An 18520-nucleotide genomic window follows, 5' to 3' on the forward strand; every position below is an offset into this window, starting at 1 on the left:
AATGAAGATGTTTATGAAACAGATGTTTGTAAGAAAATATTATTTATTATTTAAAATTGGTAAATTAGTAAGCTAAATTTTCAAGGTATCACAACCAGACATTTTCTACTGTTGAATCCCAAAAATATATCTATATATCTCTATTGACACCTCACCCAAAAATATATATCTCAGCATGACATTATGTTAAGATTTATAAGTATTTTTTAGATCCATAATGAGGATCAAATTAATTAATTTAAGTGTTAAAAATTAGTCATCAATCCCCACTTAAATTATTGTGTCTTGAGAGTTGAATATCTAAGGGGTTTGGTGCTTCATCAAAATGACTCCCTAATAAGAATTCTTAATGTGAAAAATATCATATGTAAATTTAGAAGTTAGAGTGGTATTCTTATGGTACTAAAGAATTCATTTATGTAAAAATATTATGTGTTTTATTAAATACCTTCTTAAGATAATAGTTTTACATTTCAGCACTGCTATTAACTTTTTTTATAAATAATAAATAATAAAGGCGGGATTCGAAAATAAATTATTTTATATATGACATTCATTTTGATGAATATAATTTAAAATTTAAATTTTTTATAACAAAGATAAGTCGTGAAAGCGAAACCATAAAAAAATGGAACAAAGTGATGTCATGCTATGGTGGTTAATGGGACCCATCTAGGTGGGTCCCTCGACAACAGGGCCTAAGTGGCTAAGCCCCGTCGCACATCGACCAAATTTGCATTATCCGATCTAACATGCGCATGGTGAAGCGGTCATGCGCCGCACAGAGACTTAGTTTTCTTTTATCAGTTAATATTTTCTTATGTGTTTTTTCCACTAATATAAGGGGAAAAGGAAATACATAAGAAAGAGGTTTGCTTTCGCGACTCTATCGTATTGGCAGAAACCAGAAAGAGCGATGGGGATGGCGAGAGACAGCTGCTTGGCTCGCGTCACTGCCGGCGTAGCGATTGGCGGCGCCGTTGGCGGAGCGGTCGGTACGCCATCGACGACCCGAACCCCTTTCCCGCTTATGTTTATTTTTCGTGGATGTCTTAAAACCCTAAACCTAATGCTTCCTCTTAATGGGGATTGTAACGTGGCCGGACCCTTCTGGCAATCAAGCCAGAGATTTAGGTCTTATATATGCGCGATATATAGGTGTATTTTTTGTTGTTGGAGGTGGTGTTTTTGTTCTGGAGGAGTGGTGCGCGCTTATCTTTTGTCGGTCGGTTGTTCTGCGTTCTTGAATGGAACTTTGCGTTAATCTTTGAAGTCTCGACTTATCCTGGGGAAGAAAAAGGATGGCCTCTTACGGGGTTGTTTTTTGTTGTGTTTGTTTTGATTATACATTGGGGTTTTTGTCTATGGGCTTCCCTGTGTTGCTGGAATCAAGAGTGACTCAATGTATATCCCGTGTATCCATCTTTACATCAGCTATGAAGAACTTCGCTTATGAATCATGTTTCATATTTAACATCTGAAACAAAACATAGGATGCATAATATATTAGCAAGGTTATGATATGTGTGAAATTAAGAGAAATCCTAGGATTCTCCATGTTGCTTTTTGTCGTGTATTTGCTTTCTACTATGACAAGCAAAATTACTTAAATGTTCTGAACTCGTCCATATGTCCCAAAAAAGTCAAGAATCGAAGAAAAAAAAGTCTTCCCTTCACTATGTTGTTTGTGTTAACAAAAATTTTGAAGTTTAAGTGGTAGCTAAACCTGTGAAATGTCAGAGGAAGTCCAAATATTGTAACTTATAAAGTTGCCGTTTACATGCCAAGACCCAAAGATTCATTTCTAAAACTATCGTAGGTACCATATATTGGAGTACTTCAAACATTGGTTTAAATTCCTGGTAAAACTGTCATAAAGAACTGTGCATAATGTATTTTCAATCGTGCCAATCTATACATATTAATTTTCCCAGTCCGACACTAAATGGTAACAAGTTGTACTTCAAGCTAATAAGAGTAGGTATTCTTTTTTGTATTTGCTGCCAAGATCAGAAGATGGTGCACCTTGGCATTGCACAAATTAGTAAGGTTCAAATCATTAGAATAACCCCTCTGCTTACGAGGTTAAGGTTGTTCATTGACCCTCCCTAGACGCTTGTTCCCCTAGAAAGTCTGTAGGATATAAGCACTTGGTTGTGATCTTTAATGGCCAATGTGATGGGCACATATTTTTATTCAACCAATTTTTTGTGCTAAAAACCCACAAAAATATGTATCACCAAGCTTCTTTTTGCAATCCTTCTTTAACTTTGTCTGGCTAATTCTAGTACACTAATGGTTATTCCTCCTCTGAATTCCATTTTTTGTTTTTTTAATATTTTTCTCTAATAATATTCTAGTTGAAACTATTTCAAAGGGTTATAGGACATTATTCCTTGCAGGTGCCGTTTATGGGACATATGAGGCTATCAGATATAAGGTAATGTTGCTAGCTTTCTTTCATGCTTTAAGGATCGCCTACTATTTAATTGCTTATTTAATTCCTTAATATTCTGTGAACTTGATGTTCCCATTTGTACTTTAACTTTTGGTGACATAGTTTTTTCTTTATGTATATATGTATATATATGTATATATGCATATATTTCTTTTATTGGCAAAAAATATTTTGTAGCAAATGAACAAGATAGTGATGGATTGTCCACATGTGACATCATAATTACTGGTAAGAGTTATTTACAGAAAAGGGAATCTTGTGTTACAAAAGAATCAAAAGTAATTCGTATTATTCAATAATTAAAGTTGATTTGTTTTATAAACAAAAGATTATAATAAAATTTTATATGGTCGTTTAGCAATTGTCTTGATCATGGAATACTATTGAGAAATATGAATCTGTGTTATCAAAATTTGAATCCACTTTGGTTTTTTTCTTAACAAAAAAGACAGCCAGTCAGCTATGGGTTTATGTTTATGATTAGCGAGTTTCAATTATTGGCTGTTAGCAACTGATGATTGGTTGACATTCTTCTGGCAACAACCGGTGATCATTCGGTGATGATGATCATTGGAAAATAAATAGTTGATGATCTGTGAAAAGTCGGTGCTGGAAGATCATTGTCCACAGCTTATGGAATTTGATAAGTTGCACCATGGTCTTTGGTGATTGACAACTGATGATTTGTTGGAGTTGTTGGTTATCCAATCTGTAATGGCTGATGGTCACCAACTGTCATCATTCCAACCACAAAGATCATCCACCCATGGTACTGACAGATAGAGAGCATCATGTGCTGATCTGCTATTGATTAATGATCACTAGTTGACATGAAGGCTGGCAATCTACTAGCAGTCAGTTGGCTGATATGTTGTTTATGATCCCAATCTAGCAATGACCAATATTAGTCAGCTCTGCCAGATCCCATGATCTGATTAATTGATTGTCTATCAAGTATCAATAGCTGCTTATCGCTAATGATGGTCTCAAATCAGTGTTGCATGGAAATGGGCACAAAAAAATTCAATATGCATGTTCCAAGTTTCTGATTCAAAAATGAGATAACGAGTTAAGCCGTTAAGGGACACCTAGAAGCATAACTATGGAAAAGTAATAGCATACTCATGTTGTATATATGAAAATACAAAAGTTGGAAGTTATACTCGTTGAAATCTTTAGGATCATGAAACATTCAATTCTTTTATTGTTGTGTCATTTATAGTATAATTAAAATGTCTAATAAATGTGGATGCTTGAATGTGTTCGACACAGTTTGTGGGTATGGATGCAAGAGTCCATATAACACTGTCTACAATAATTGCAATATGTTCATCACTAATGATTGTTGACGATACTTATGTACTGCATGTCTGTCATTTATCCAATTACACATTGGCCATTTGTTTGTTGATAGAATAATCTACAACAATAAAAAAGTGGAATTTTGGAACTTGAGATAAATATAGAGACCTAGGTTCATGCGACTCAAGATGGTTTAAGATGTCTTACACGAATTTAGTTCGAATTAAGATATAGGCTACTAGCGTAGGTGTGACTCCTATGATCTGCAGTGAGCCTCCATGTTATTCTCTCTTCTCATTTTTCTCTCTATTTTTCTTCTACAATGTTGAATACCCTAAAAAATTCTTTTTTGTTGTTCTCTCTTAAAATTTCATCTTTTCTTGTTGACTTCCAGAACAATACTAAAAACTATGATCATGAACCCCAAATCTTTTCCAGTCATTTCCAGCTTTTCAACCTCAAATATTTTGAGAATTTCCCTAAAACCTAAAATTCAAGCACTCATAAATTTGTGGTATGACTAGGAGAGGTAGGTATCGAGCATGTCACTACAACAGCTGAATGTCTTCTTGTCCAGCTCATATCTGACATGATCATGGTGACTTCATTTCTGTATACGTACTTCCTGGGCCCGTAAACACCAGTATAGGAATTGTAATTTTGTCTAATATATTTTGGTAATGATCCTTTCCATGCTATGTTGGTTGATCGAATGTCCAGAGGATGGTATATGTGGATGAAGTCAGAAGTCTGCCCTTAACCATGGACTAGATTTATGATTGGCTGGGCTACTAGTCGGTCTCAACCTGTATCAAACCAATGCCAACATGTATTGGACATGCTCTAACTGTGATCTACTTCATACTGGGGATACTAGCATTATAGGGTGGTTCACATCTCTTTTTTGAATTGAGGATCACGTTGAGCGTCGTCTTTGCTCTACCGTAACAGATGAAGAACAGAAGGAAAGGCAAGGATGCTCCGACAATGTGTGGATCTGAGAGAGGCATTGTTATGGTTGGCCTGACCCTGATCTCTCTTATTAGCCTGGGTGTCATAGGGCCCATCAAAAGGACCAAAATATGGGTGTGATTCAGCAATGAGCAGCTTGAAAAGCTTTGGGCAGGTTATATGTGTGATGCTTCATCCTATTCCAACAACAAAATGCCACTAAGACTCAATCCAGTTGCAATCTAGCATGTGGAAGTTGCGATAAAGCTCTTGAAGATCCCTATGTCGACTAAGAAAGGGAGGATATTTAATTCTAGAACATAACAGTATTCTTGAATTTGGAGTGGACTGAAGCCCTATATGTCACTTTGAAGCTGGGTAGGATAGAGTTGTCCTATTTTTCTTTTATTTTCGGATTAGTTTTCGTAGTTAATTTTGATATCAACTTTAAGTGATGTTTAGAGACCTATTTTAGGTCTATATGTCATCTAACATAGCTAATAGAGTTGTGGCATAGGCTAGGTAAGTTGTTTAGCTAGTTAATTTTGGTAGCAATTATAGAGATTTCTTTTGGTGGAATTTTGGAGTGACAAGATTATTGAATCTTCACATATTCTCTGTGATTCCCATCCTCCACATCTTAAATACAACACTTAATTTGCAAAAGGAACCTCCACATTCTCTACTTGTCACAAGTTGTTCGCATTTCACAAGAGGGCCTATGGTCTATCTCTATTTCTTCTTGTGGAGGATAGTTAAAAAAAATCATTAATTGGTCAGGAAACTTATGGATGTAGGATTAGAAGTATTTGTGGCTTGTCATGTTACAATCTGGTGGAAAATTCCTGTTTTGAAGTTTGCCAAAAGGAATTTAATATCCTTTAGTATCAAAGTCTGGGGTTTTTGAATTTGAGTTCTTGTTTAAGGTATGTTCCTGGGTTTGTCCTGAGGTCCTGTTCGAGAAACTGTAACTTGTCTAAAGTTGTGGTACCATAGCACCTTTCTGCTCTTCCTCCCACTTGCCAAGTTGAGATCTATTATTCAGTTGAAATTAGGGGTATCTAATGAATTTCTACAATGTTACAGGTTGGGTGAACCTCGGTGCATCTTGGGTAGCTGCATATTCATTCATTAACTCCAATTGTCTTCTAATCAACATGACTGGTTCCAGAGTTTCTGTACAATGTCCAAGGCTTTTCCTGATGATGTCAGATGCTAAATATGTCCCAGGCTACATAATTATTGGCTTATTTATAGGTGATCAAACCGGGATCTTATTTATAGGTGATCAAAAATATTAAAAGCCACGGAGAAAATGAAAGGTTATAGCCTTTATATATTCATTGTACTATGCTTTTTGTGAGGTCTGATTGTTCAACCTCCTAATAATACTGAAACTCATAGTTAGCATACTTCATATTGGCCATCCTGAGTTTTGACAGTCTCGGAAAGTGGATATGATCTACCAGTCTTTCAGGGATCCTCAGATTTATGAAAGCATGTTTGTGGATGGAGGCCTAACTCTTCATTTTACCTTGTTTTTGCTTCTTTCTGCTAACATAATGTTCGGCTCTCGTGTGCTACACAGTTGTTGATATTTTATTACCATTGAAAATTCACATTTTGGTACAATGCTCTAGATTTGAACATCTTAAATTACGTGTTTCATGCATAGGTCGTACGTAAGAGATGTATAGCTTAAATGGTCTTAATATGAAACAGGTGCCGGGATTACTGAAGATAAGATATATCGGGCAAACCACTCTGGGAAGTGCAGCTGTTTTTGGACTCTTTTTGGGTGCTGGCAGTTTGATACATTGCGGGAAGTCTTATTGATTGCTGTTGGAGTCTTTTGAGCATGCTGGGTGTGCCGAGTTCTGAATCGTTTTGGGATTTTAGTTTGTCTTGAACTAATCATGTTTGTCTATTACATCAAATATTGTAATGAGCAGGTACCGGAAAAGCAAATTAAGTTAATTTGTTTCGACCCAAAGGTGATGTTAAAAACTTAAAATCAAGTAATGGGTGTCACAACCGCCTGAGTGAGTTGCAATCAAAATAATTATGAAACTTGATAAGATGTCCTCTTTACAATGTGCTTCAGTTTTAATTAAAGTCCAGTTTAGTTATTGCCAATGACATAAATTGTTGCTCGTCTTCTTATGCAGGCATTGATGGTTGCATTGAGATGAGATGCTTGTCTGCCACCTCCAAAATTATCCCTTGTCTATTGAGATGAGATATATAGATAGAGCCTTCTAATTGCCATCTTCCCTTTTGTAGACTGTTATATGGATAAGAGTATGAAACATAGTTGCTGTCTTCCCTATTGTAGATTGTCTCAGCCTCCAAAAAGGTGGAAGGCTTTCTAAGGCCTGCAAGCACTCCAAAAAGTAAACAATGTGCATGGCTACTGATTGTGAACGGAATTCAAGCAATGTGCATGGCGTCATCTGATGCTGCCAGTAACTAATGATCATAGTAGAACAAAGAATGCCTAACAAGGTTATGAACCAAAAAGTAAACAAAACCAGCAATCAAGTAAACAATTAAATTAAAAATCTCTTGCCAAAATTTTCTTCTAAATCACAAGCTTTACGCGATTTCCACTCTTACTTCAGTCAAAGCCTACCTAAGAAAAGTTTTTGAAATTCTAGATAATTTAGCAACAAAATTCAGCACTAGTGTCTTGATGCATCCTGTTTAGTAGGGTGGGGATGAACAAAAATTCAAGTTCCTGTTAACTTATCCTTGAGACAGGAAATGACACCTTATTTTATGAGAACTAGCCCCTCTAACTCCGTTGGCCGGTGAAAATGCAAGCTGTGGGTTGGTGATCGAAATGAGCCAAAGACTGATGCAAATTGCTAGGTTTTATGATTGTGATAGTTCTTGGCAGCGCTTCGTGGCTGCAATAACTGCGCTCATTAGGGTTCCCCGGAATGCCCCCCTCTCCAGTTCATTAATCCCAGCAATGGTCGTTCCAGCAGGAGAAGTTACTGCATCTTTCAGTTGGCCAGGATGTTTTCCAGTCTTGTTAACCATGGTTGCAGCACCTAAAACCTGCACAAAACAATAAGCTAAGTTAGACCCATGTTTATGATCGGCAGAGACATATTTATTGCTGATTGCCAAGTTGATCTAGAGTCTTGAATTCCACACAAGTCGGCACTGTCGGAAAATACATATGAAAGCTATGTAGATTCTTTTTATCTGATAGTAAATAAACAACATGACAATTTTCTCTAACATAAGCTGTGGCTTATTCTTCAACTTCATGTTTTGAGCCGACAGTAACTGACCAAATCAAGTAGGGTGCAAAGAAGAAGAAATTCATGTTCCAGTTATCTGTGATTCTGTGTTCAAAGACAGAAGGAGATGTGACATCAACAGACCGTATGACTGGGCATGAGTACCACTCTGTTTATAAAGGAGAGAATGGAGAATTTAGGAAAAAAGAAACCTTGATTGAGCTTGTTTACTGGTTTATGCACCAGGTTCCTGTCAAAGGCAATGTCTGCAGAGGATCAATATTTACATAGTAAACTACCAATGAAAAAGCAATTTCATAAACCTCCAAAATAAATATGGTCAACATAATGCATTGAGTCATTGACATCAAGGTTTATAATTTCGTTCCGTACCGACGTATCGAGCTTTGCTCAATATAGTACCGTACGAGCATACCGCTTAATACGTATATATATATATATATATATATATATATATATATATATATATATATATATATATATATATATATATATATATAAAAGGAGGCATATGTTGCCTCGACGACGTCGCCTACTTTTCTTCTCCTCGTCTGGCGAGACGAGGAGAAGAACGCAGTCTTCTCATCTGCGGTGTTCGGCAAAGACATTGAAGGCCGTAGACATCTTTGGCCTTTGGCAAAAAATATGGCAAAGAATAAGTCGAGTCGTCGCCTCTTCGTTACCTCCTGGATCGGGATCGCTGAGGGAGGGTAGCATCAGATCGAGAAGCATCTAGGTTCTCTCGATTCTCTCTCTTCTTCTACCTCTTCTTCGAGCGTCTTCTCCCTCGACGCTTCTTCTCTCGCCACAGCCAGGCTGATACCGCCGAGTACCAAGCGGCGAGGGTCGAAATCGATCGTTACCGACCTATTTTAAGCAATAATAGTTGAAATATTGATCATTACCGCCCGATACAGCCCCGTATCGGACGATACGGGGCTAGATCAATGATACCGTCCGTTAATAAGAGGTTCGCTTACCGATCTGCTGGCAAACTAGTACCAGGCGGTATCATTTTATATTGTAATCCTTGATTGACATAATGTAACATTAATAACAAAATAAAACCTAATTCGCTAGTGTTAAGTGTTAGGTAAATTAGTACAGTTTGTTGCAAAATTTTGATGATCCTCCAAAGAATCACAAGTCTTCATGTGGTGCAACACGAAATTATTCTATTGTTATCAAAAGATCTATAGGTATTGAGGGTGCCGACTAGTTTAGCTAATAAAAAGTTTGACAAAATATTGTAAGGTCCTTAGCTCAAATCCTACATTCACCACTTACCCTTTGTCCAAAAAAAAAATCTATAGATATTTGACTAGGCATTAGTGACAGAAATGTTTTAGCAAATCCCGTTTGGAACATATTAAAAGGGTAAAAGACTTTATAAAGCAATTTGCACGTACTGTCTGAGATGCCAGACCAAGAGCAAGATCACGAGGCAGACCAGCAGCCACTCCACCGTCAGCCAAGGCTTCTATTGCAAGATATATGTATGCTGGGCCACTACCACTAAAATTAGACAGCACATTTGTTAATAGAAAGCATTTCCCAAGGACTAAAACGAAGAAAAATATATAATTTCATATTAATTGCTCTATACAAATAAATGAACACTAAAAATTCCCAATAAGCTAGTGTATAACAAATTAGTCAAGTTCAAAATTCAGTATAAGACAAGAAGTGTACCTCAAGCCAGTTACAGCATCAAAATACTTTTCATCTGCTGTCCACACCTTTCCAATTGCACGGAACAAACTGGTCACACGTTCTTCATCTTTCTTAGTTGCCATCTCTCCCATACACATGACTATGAACAATAAGCACTTTAGAGGCGTGCAAATTGTACTTTATAGACTTGACACAAAAAATAATGTTACATTTTCCACTAGTTAGCATCAAAGCTTCGTATTATATATATATATATATATATATATATATATATATATATATTCACTTTTTGTTTCTTTCAAACAGGTCGAGATGATAAGTCAAAACTCATTTTCTTTCCAAAGTATACTAGAAACTAATAGATGGTAAGTTGACGAATAGCATTACACTAAAATGAATGGTCAAGTGTCAAGCACAGGGTTTCATTTTCTCCAATGAACCCCATGCCTAAGGATCTGCCGCATCAACGCCATGTTGGACAAATGCATGCAATCAGGAGCTTGAGTGATAAAGGGAAGTGGACTTGTGGCATATGATGAACTTATAAGAAAACAAAAAATAAAAGGAAATAAGAAAAGAAGTTGGGAGGTGAAATTTAAAGAACACTAGCATATACCTATATTGACCAGTGGTGAATGAGAAAGTAAAGGACAGGGGGGGAAAGGTGGGCACCAATGCTTTCATGCGGGCATGAGGCAAGGCAACCTTGGAAGCACACCATCTCTTGTCCTTTCTTCCTCATCTAGAAGCTTTCAATGGAATTTTAGTGTGCCAACAATGATTGAACTTCTCCATTTGAAATTTAAGATTTTTCCAAGGATCAAGAAAAAAGTTGACTGAAAGCAATAATCTTAAAGTGAAAGGCATTAATCTATTTCATTACCGCAAGAAGTGTGAAAAGGTTGATGTAGAGAAATGTCATTTCATTGTTTGATCACCATGCGGATAACCATCAACCAACTAATTTTTAAGGTTGGATTTAAAATCGCCAACAAGTAACATCAATGGTGACAACAATGTCTAATCCAAAAGCTCCTGGAAATCCTCTGTCACAGCTTCCATAACCTTAGATAATTCCTTTCTTTCTAGGCCTTCCAATTTTATGTACACCTGATATTGCCTTATTAGTTTTGCAATTGATCCATCTCAAAAATCTTATTTTTTGAAATATATATCGAGTTCATTGAACATTTAACTTACCTAATTCTTCAACCAAAAACCAGTAAATGCTTTGTTATTGGTATATAAATTCTTTTCTGTTTTTGATGACCAAGTCATGCCATGGCAATCAATTGACTTATGATTGAAAAGAGAACTGACTGTCTTTGTAACTGGTGACGTCTGAAACAAAGCACAATGTTATGCATAACAAGAAAAAGAAAAGCATATAACCAAAATAGTGTACAGAACTATTTATATGCTATCACTTTGACAATTTCCTTGCAAATTATTTCTCGTGATCACAAAAAATTCATATCAATAATAAATAGCCAGCGTAACAAATTCAGATATCATTCTCACATTTGTCATAATCAGACTAGACTAAAACAAATTTCTAAGTAATATGAATTTCTAATATATGCCTTAGTTACACAAAAAAAAAAAGATCCTCTGGTAAAAGTTATTAAGCAGACAAAAATCAAGGATATTATATGAATCCCCTTTTAAGTTTAACATCCTCAGTTCTTTTTAACCAATGATGAAATACAAGGTGTGCTTCAACTTTTAGTCAACTCAGATTTAGTAAATAGTAACATGTTACAGTACAAATCCTCGTGTAGTAAAATTTAATCATGAAATTGTCATGCACTTCATTAGCTTTGGCCAAGTTGATGCACTCATTGCAAGCTGGAGGCAAAATCCAGCTCTTAAATGCAAGGTAGGCAATACCGAATGATACCAACCGGTACGGGCGGTACATACTGGTCCGACGACATACCGGTACGCGGACCGCCCGCTAACGGACGGAACGAAAAAAATAATAAAATAATAAATATAATAAATATATATATATATATATTAGAAAAAGGTGACGTTTGGCGACATGGCCGAGGCGACGCGACGTCGCCTTTTTCAGATTATATATATATATTTATATATTTAAATAAACGAGGCGACGTCGCCCCGCGTGGGGAAGGAAAAGGTGACGTCGCCGATGCGATGCGACGTCGCCTTTTAAGTAAAAAATATATATATAAATATAAATATATAATCTTTTATATATACATATATATTAATTTATATAGAAATATATATATAAACGAGGCGACATCGCTTCGCCTAAGAGAAGAGAGAGACGACGTCGCCTATATATATATATATATATATATATATATATATATATATATATATATATATATATATATATATATATATATATACACCAAGCAGTATACCGAACAGTATACCGCTCGGTATACAGTTTCGTACCGTACCGAGCGAACGTCGAAACTCCGGTACGATACGAAATTGCAGACATTGCTTAAATGCGTCACATGAAATCATGAAGAATGTTTAAGCTTTGAGATGCTTAGTCATACACATTTGTTGAACAACCTTTACACTTTGGACTAGGGAATATAAATTTAATGAAATAAAACAACATATGTTAATAAATTAGGAACTTAAAAATAAATTTACATTTTCCTATGATGCATTCAATATGTTTTCTAACAAAGCAGAAATCTGCATCACAAGCACCTACCATCTCAGATTCTCATAATCACAAACATTTATATAACAAGCATCTAGATAGAAAAGCAATATTTATGACAAAATAATTTATCAATGCTTCCAGAAAGGCAATGCAAACAAAAAGTAGATATTATTACCTGATGCTGCTTCTCCAACAGCCGAAGGTGTATTTGGCATTACCCTGATTACTCGACGCTGACCAGACCATTCCTGAGGTTTTTTTTTTTTTTTTGATATATAGAACAATTGATAGGCTTTCAAAGATTCAGATACAATGATATGAATTAAGAAAATTTTAATGTTGAAAAACATAGATAAATATTACTGAAGATGAATGGAAAAATGATCTGGGCCACACTGGAAACAAGTGGGAAAGCAATAATTAATCTATGGTAACTCACAAACAAATAAACTGTTGTGCATAACTGGACTTGATTTGCACTTGCAAATATTACTGACATGGAAGTCAACATGTGCCTTAGCCTTGATAATATCCTTTGACAAATAAACCGAGCTGCTCACTAATAGCTCAAGCTCCACTTTGATTCTTAACTCATCAAGCTTAGCTCAAAAGTTGATTTGATTAAACTTGTCTAACCTTGCTAAAGCTTGACTTTCATTGTTATGGCATGGCATGGTACGCCCATTGATCCACTTTTTTTGGATAAAGACATGGGTCCAATAGGTTGGAGACCCTAATGACTTTGATTTAGCTCAAAAGACATGGCTTGTACGTTAACCCTCCCAACACCTCACATTGGCGGGAGCACTGGGTACGCCCTTTTTTACATGAGTCCAATAGGTTGGAGACCAAGTTGTTTGTCTATCATGCAATGTACAGTATCTGAATGCATGAGCCCCAGTTACTAGTAAGTATGAAATCATATATAAAATTCTGTGTTCCCAAAACAATTCAGTTCCAATAAGGGACTAGTCTTAATATAATAATAGGCAAAATTATCATGAAATAGAAAATTCAGATATTGCATGCCTTCATCACTTTAGTCTCTTCCAACTTACTCTTACATCATTCTTTACTAATTTCATTGGCTTCTGTGTATAATGACGACATTCATCATGCTGCTATGTATTAGCCACGTGAAACTGTGCCAAGAGAAAAATGAAATACTAGAATAACTGCCCTAATATAGATTTCACTTTGAAGCAAACAAGCGAATGCCGCAGCAGTAATAGCAAAACTGTTTAGTGACAAAGATTAGCATTATTTCATGCATTGTAAAACAACAATATTTTACCTAATATTTTTTACTTTCCATTATTTATACCAGTAGTTCCTCATAACTACTAGAAAGATGATAAATACCAATAATGTACAATCAAAAGAAAGCCACTCATGATTCATCTCAAGGAAACAACATGCACAATTTTACAACAAGTCAGCAGGATATTTTAAACCAGACCTGCAAATCTCTTAACTTAATTCCTGCAGCTATTGATACCAAAAGTTTTTCTTCTGTGAAAAAGGGCTTCAGGTCCAGTAAGACTTGTTTAACTGCATTTAGAATATATTAACAAGATACTAACATAAAATGCAGACAAAATGGCACATTCAAACTGTACAAGATACAAAACCAAAAACTACTATGTCACCATGCACATGAAAGTTGATAGTTGACCTCCAAATAACATTTAAAATCAAGCAGTGAACCCATCAGACATTTCACATCCTTTAGTTTATGCATAAGACATAAAGAGTGAAGACATGCAAGGGAATGATAGACAACAAAAGATAACATTATTGTACATCGTGCCCTTTTGAAAGTATAAAAGATAGCTTTAAAGTGGATAAAAGCTGATCAATAGATTTCAGATGTGGCATAATAGAGTTTTAACAACCATTTCTTCTCTATACAAAAGAGCATGGAATTTACTGGTTATTATACAAAATTGCAAAGAACAAAAAAAATAGATAAATCATAAATAAATATCCTTTATATAAGTTTGATGTCTCATATGTGTAATATCCATGAAACAATTATAAAACACTGGGTCCAAAACAACAAGCTGCATTTGGACTAGATACCACCAGAACTAAGTGACTATGGAAAACTTTCATGATTTAGTGCAAATTGTTATCAGAGTAATCACAGCAAATAGCTAGAATGCAAAATTTGACTAGGATAACTGGTTGGGAACTTGGAATTTATGACACTATCATAGTTATCAAAACAAAATAGAGATGCATGGAGACTTGCGAATTAGTGATATCAATAAAATCTACTATAGATCCTAAAAATGCAGTATCAATAGGATTATCCATTTGCTGCACCTTGTCCGAAGACAGAACGCAGTTAACCAACATGTTAACCAATCGATTACAATAATGAATACAAAATTCTGGTTTGTATTCTGTGTAAGCTAAAGTTTTTGGAGAAACAAAACAACCCTTTTTTCTGCCCAATTAAGAATATAAATGATAGAAAAATGAAGACGTCACAAAAAAATCCCCAATTTATAATCCCGATTCACCACTAGCCTTCCTTCCCTCTCTCACTTATTTCCGCTCCCTCTTTCATTCCTCTGCTTATCTCCTCTCTCTACAGCTCACAATCAACATCATTGCTGTCCTGTCCTCCCTCTTCCCTTTTTTCTGCTTTCCCTCACTTTCTCACCCCATTTCCTAACCCTGCAGCTAACACACACCACCACTGTCGTCCCTCTTCCATCTTGTAGTGGTCATCATCTAGCATATATGTTGAGTTAAAATTGATGTTTTGATTGGAATTCTTGTCTTAGTGATTTATATATAATTTTTTGTAACGTAAGCGCCTGTTTTGTTCTTGGTGCATTATACCTAGTCTGAGATGTAGGCATCGTTTCTTTTATTTGAGTCGGGTTGGTACATTAAGAAATGTGTGCTCTTGGCACGTGCTATGAGCTAATTTGATTTTTCACCTGCTTCATTTAGGTTGTGAGAAATTTAGTTCTCCCTTGTTTGGACTCGCGGGTGAAGGGATTTTTCCACAGCAAGCTTTACCTTAACCTTTTTCTTTTCAATTAACTGTTTACACAATGTAAAGATTGTATAAATCGGAAGTATTGGTAAAATAAGTGATAAATGATTATTGTGCATCAACATGAGTACATACATGTAACGGAAAGATATTAGCACACAATATGCATGGTCATGATAGCTTGCCTAGACATGATAGTGTGCCTAGCCATAACAGTGTTCTGAACATGAATAGGACAATTTTTTATGTGTATCAGCCAGCATAGGGGCACATTAAAAAGGCATGAGCATGCCCGCATGCATACAGAGAAAAGTTTTGTAACATAATCCTAAGTTGCAATGTACCAAAACACCACATCATTCCAGCCCTACAGATCTTATTATGCATGAACATAACTTATAAAAGATAGAAGGATGATGTATATTACAACCAAAACATCTTTAAGTCACAAAAAATTGCTAAATCCATGCATACAAATTCAAAATCAAGTAAAATGGCAATATTTTTATGATTTGAGAAATAAATGGTTTATAATAAGATGTAAATCAACAAACTTAATTTTTTGTAAAAAAATTAACAAGATAGATCTTCTTCCGAAAGTTTCTGACAAGACCATACCAACTTGAGGCTTCACAGAAAGAATAACTATGTCGCTGTCATCAACAACCTATTTTATAAGAAACATTTGCAAATATCAGAAATTAAATAACTACCAAGCAATCCTTAACCAATAACTCAACAGCTAACAAATTAATTGACTATTAGAAGGCTTTAATTACTTTTAAATGCCAAAATATCAAATTGCTGAAAAATTGATAACAGAAATTAAAAAGAAGTCAACAATCAACAACATAATGAGAAGAGGGTGACATCAGCATGGATATCTTAGTCTGAAACAATTAAGTGCATTAAGATCTTGACTTAGGTAACATTGCAACACAAAATATCACTAGGTACTTTACCATCAATTAACAAATCTATACAATTCTGATAAAGGATTAGCTTTGCAAGAAGTCAATTGAATGAAAATAAGGACATAATGAACCCAAAATCAAGAAAAGCAAATGTGTAAGAATGCACAAACTAGCATACAAGTGTCTCATATTACTGATGAAATTTTTAAAAAACCCATAAGAAAATAGAAATTGCCACCAAAGATAAATGTATCAAAAAATTGAAATTGTCCTTGTATCTAATAAATACAGGGGTTGTTATCTAGCATATGGTCCAAAAATGTTGACTATACAAACTGTAGAACTAGATATGTCAATGTTACCACATGAGTGATGCCATTCCCCAGCTGATCAGAACTAAAACAATAGCATTTGCACATACCAAAACAATTAGCTAATTCAGTCTATTGAACATGACAAACATGACAAGAAGAAAGTCATAAAATATTTGTGCTTACAATCTATAGTTTTATATGGGTTGTTACATTTGTTCTTTGGCAATAGAAGGCATATGGTTGTCCATTGTAAAGTTCCTCCTACAAATTTCCATGTGATCCTTTTTGTTATAATTGTCATTCCTCTTTAGATCCAAATTACTGACACATAAATTTTAAATTTTGAAAAAAGTAATTTGTCAACCGACAACAGAACAAAGAGCCTCAAGATAAGCAAGATTGTCATCAAACTTTGTTTTTACCATCTTGCAATTTTTAAGTTTTGTTTCAGTTAGAAAATGGCATGAACATCACTTTAGTAAGTACAAGAGCATATAAATCATAAAAAAAAAGCTGTAGACCCACAGTTTGATACCCTTGATGTTTGGTAGGATTCTTATATTCAGGATATAAGTTCTATTGAAGTGAAGACATTCATCTGATGTTTCATTTGACTAGTGACATCACAACTCAGGATGAAAGGGTAATTGTCAGTTATTTCTCATATTATTATCAGTCTACGTAAGTTTTAAAAGTCAAAGGACAACAGTAGGATAGAAAACAATGGCAAAGCAATTTTTGAAAGATCGGCAGATCTTATTTAAAGTCTCTTGCTTTCTCACTACTCTTGATAGTTCAACGAGAACCACGATCATGCCAATGTTATACAGTTGATGCAACTTTCAAGAGGTAATATACGTCAATCTCAAAATGGTTGCCAATGCTCAACCTAGTGAGAAGAAATTTTGCAACACGAAAACACATCAAGCAACATCGCAGAGAAAATTCAAGTTTGCACAAGCTAAATTGTACTAAATTTGAGTTACGAACCAATGTACTACTTTCTAGATGAATAAACTAGTAATTACATCATTTATCTGATTATGCATGTACCATTGTAAACCTAAACTACCAATGCCTCAAAGATTATTCTGACCCCTCAGATTCATGTGTTTGTACATCAAACTTTCAACTAATTGCAGGATAGACTGCATAATTCGGAACTGATAAGAAAGTACATGGCACTCAATAATCATTTACGCCTCGGTTCGTGTCTTTATCAACACGCATAAAAAGCAGGGGGATAGAAAAGGTAATAGATAATGCTGGTTGAAAAATGAAAAAGCAATTTTTTATTTGAAAAACAAATCAAGAAATTAAAAAAAAAACACTTAATCAAGAAATGAAGACCCATGATAGACGAATTCGGTGAAATGTTTTTCTTGTCTGCTCGAGTTCAAAGACACAAATCGAATACAACGAAACATAGAATCACCGGTCGAACTTCCATGCCTAGAACACGTTTACATCCAATCGACCGAGGCAACGGAAAGAGGAAGAGAAATAATACCTGGGCGTTGTCCTGGACGATGCTGACGCCGAAGGACTGGAAGAGCTGTTGGCGCTGGGGGCGGGGGTGGGCGGTGCGGATGCTGGACGCCGGGAGGACGCCGGACTTGGAGACGCCGCGGGCGATGCTCTCCGCCATGTTCCCGGCGCCAATGAAGCCCAGATTGAAGATGTCCGTCGACGGCACCGCCATGACCGCGCCCAAACCTCGCCCACCGTGACACTGTGACTCCTCCCTGCCTGTTGACGAAAAGGGGGGTTTGTTCCCTATAAACACACTCACAACCAACAGATTACGGAGAGGGTTTTATAACGGACAAAACTTAATCTACTTTAAATGGGTTGTTTATAGAATCTTAGCTAAAAAAAATTTCCAATCTAATAAAATGTCTAAAATTCATTTGGAATATTATTGTATTTATTAATTTACATTATCCTTATGGATTAGAATTTCTTA

At 35.6% G+C, this 18520-nt stretch overlaps 2 protein-coding genes across 2 annotated transcripts; one reads left to right on the plus strand and one right to left on the minus strand.

Annotated features, from left to right (window-relative positions):
- Nucleotides 1-840: 840 nt before the first annotated feature.
- On the plus strand, nt 841-6807 carry LOC103971940 (uncharacterized). Its single transcript, XM_009386104.3, has 3 exons — nt 841-995; nt 2403-2440; nt 6434-6807. The coding sequence occupies exons 1-3, from the start codon at nt 917-919 to the stop codon at nt 6545-6547; spliced, it is 231 nt and encodes a 76-aa protein (XP_009384379.1). The 5' UTR covers nt 841-916; the 3' UTR covers nt 6548-6807.
- Nucleotides 6808-7232: 425 nt separating this feature from the next.
- LOC135597555 (pyrroline-5-carboxylate reductase-like) lies at nt 7233-18348 on the minus strand. Its single transcript, XM_065090656.1, has 7 exons — nt 18065-18348; nt 15945-15993; nt 13773-13864; nt 12489-12561; nt 9676-9796; nt 9393-9498; nt 7233-7774 (listed from the first exon to the last, which is right to left on the minus strand). The coding sequence occupies exons 1-7, from the start codon at nt 18254-18256 to the stop codon at nt 7586-7588; spliced, it is 822 nt and encodes a 273-aa protein (XP_064946728.1). The 5' UTR covers nt 18257-18348; the 3' UTR covers nt 7233-7585.
- Between the last annotated feature and the right edge of the window lie 172 nt (nt 18349-18520).

The sequence above is a fragment of the Musa acuminata genome, chromosome BXJ1-11 (assembly GCF_036884655.1).
Source record: "Musa acuminata AAA Group cultivar baxijiao chromosome BXJ1-11, Cavendish_Baxijiao_AAA, whole genome shotgun sequence".
Taxonomy (NCBI): Eukaryota; Viridiplantae; Streptophyta; class Magnoliopsida; order Zingiberales; family Musaceae; genus Musa; species Musa acuminata.

What these genes read in the sequence shown, in the direction of transcription:
- LOC135597555 (XM_065090656.1), bottom strand. Translation starts at nt 18,256, where the DNA reads ATGGCGGTGCCGTCGACGGACATCTTCAATCTGGGCTTCATTGGCGCC. An exon ending in TGTTGGAGAAGCAGCATCAG is followed by an intron (nt 9,797 to 12,488) that starts GTAATAATATCT and finishes TATTGTTCATAG; the next exon opens with TCATGTGTATGGGAGAGATG. An exon ending in GATGCTGTAACTGGCTTGAG is followed by an intron (nt 9,499 to 9,675) that starts GTACACTTCTTG and finishes GTCTAATTTTAG; the next exon opens with TGGTAGTGGCCCAGCATACA.
- LOC103971940 (XM_009386104.3), top strand. Translation starts at nt 917, where the DNA reads ATGGGGATGGCGAGAGACAGCTGCTTGGCTCGCGTCACTGCCGGCGTA. An exon ending in CGCCGTTGGCGGAGCGGTCG is followed by an intron (nt 996 to 2,402) that starts GTACGCCATCGA and finishes TATTCCTTGCAG; the next exon opens with GTGCCGTTTATGGGACATAT. An exon ending in ATGAGGCTATCAGATATAAG is followed by an intron (nt 2,441 to 6,433) that starts GTAATGTTGCTA and finishes AATATGAAACAG; the next exon opens with GTGCCGGGATTACTGAAGAT.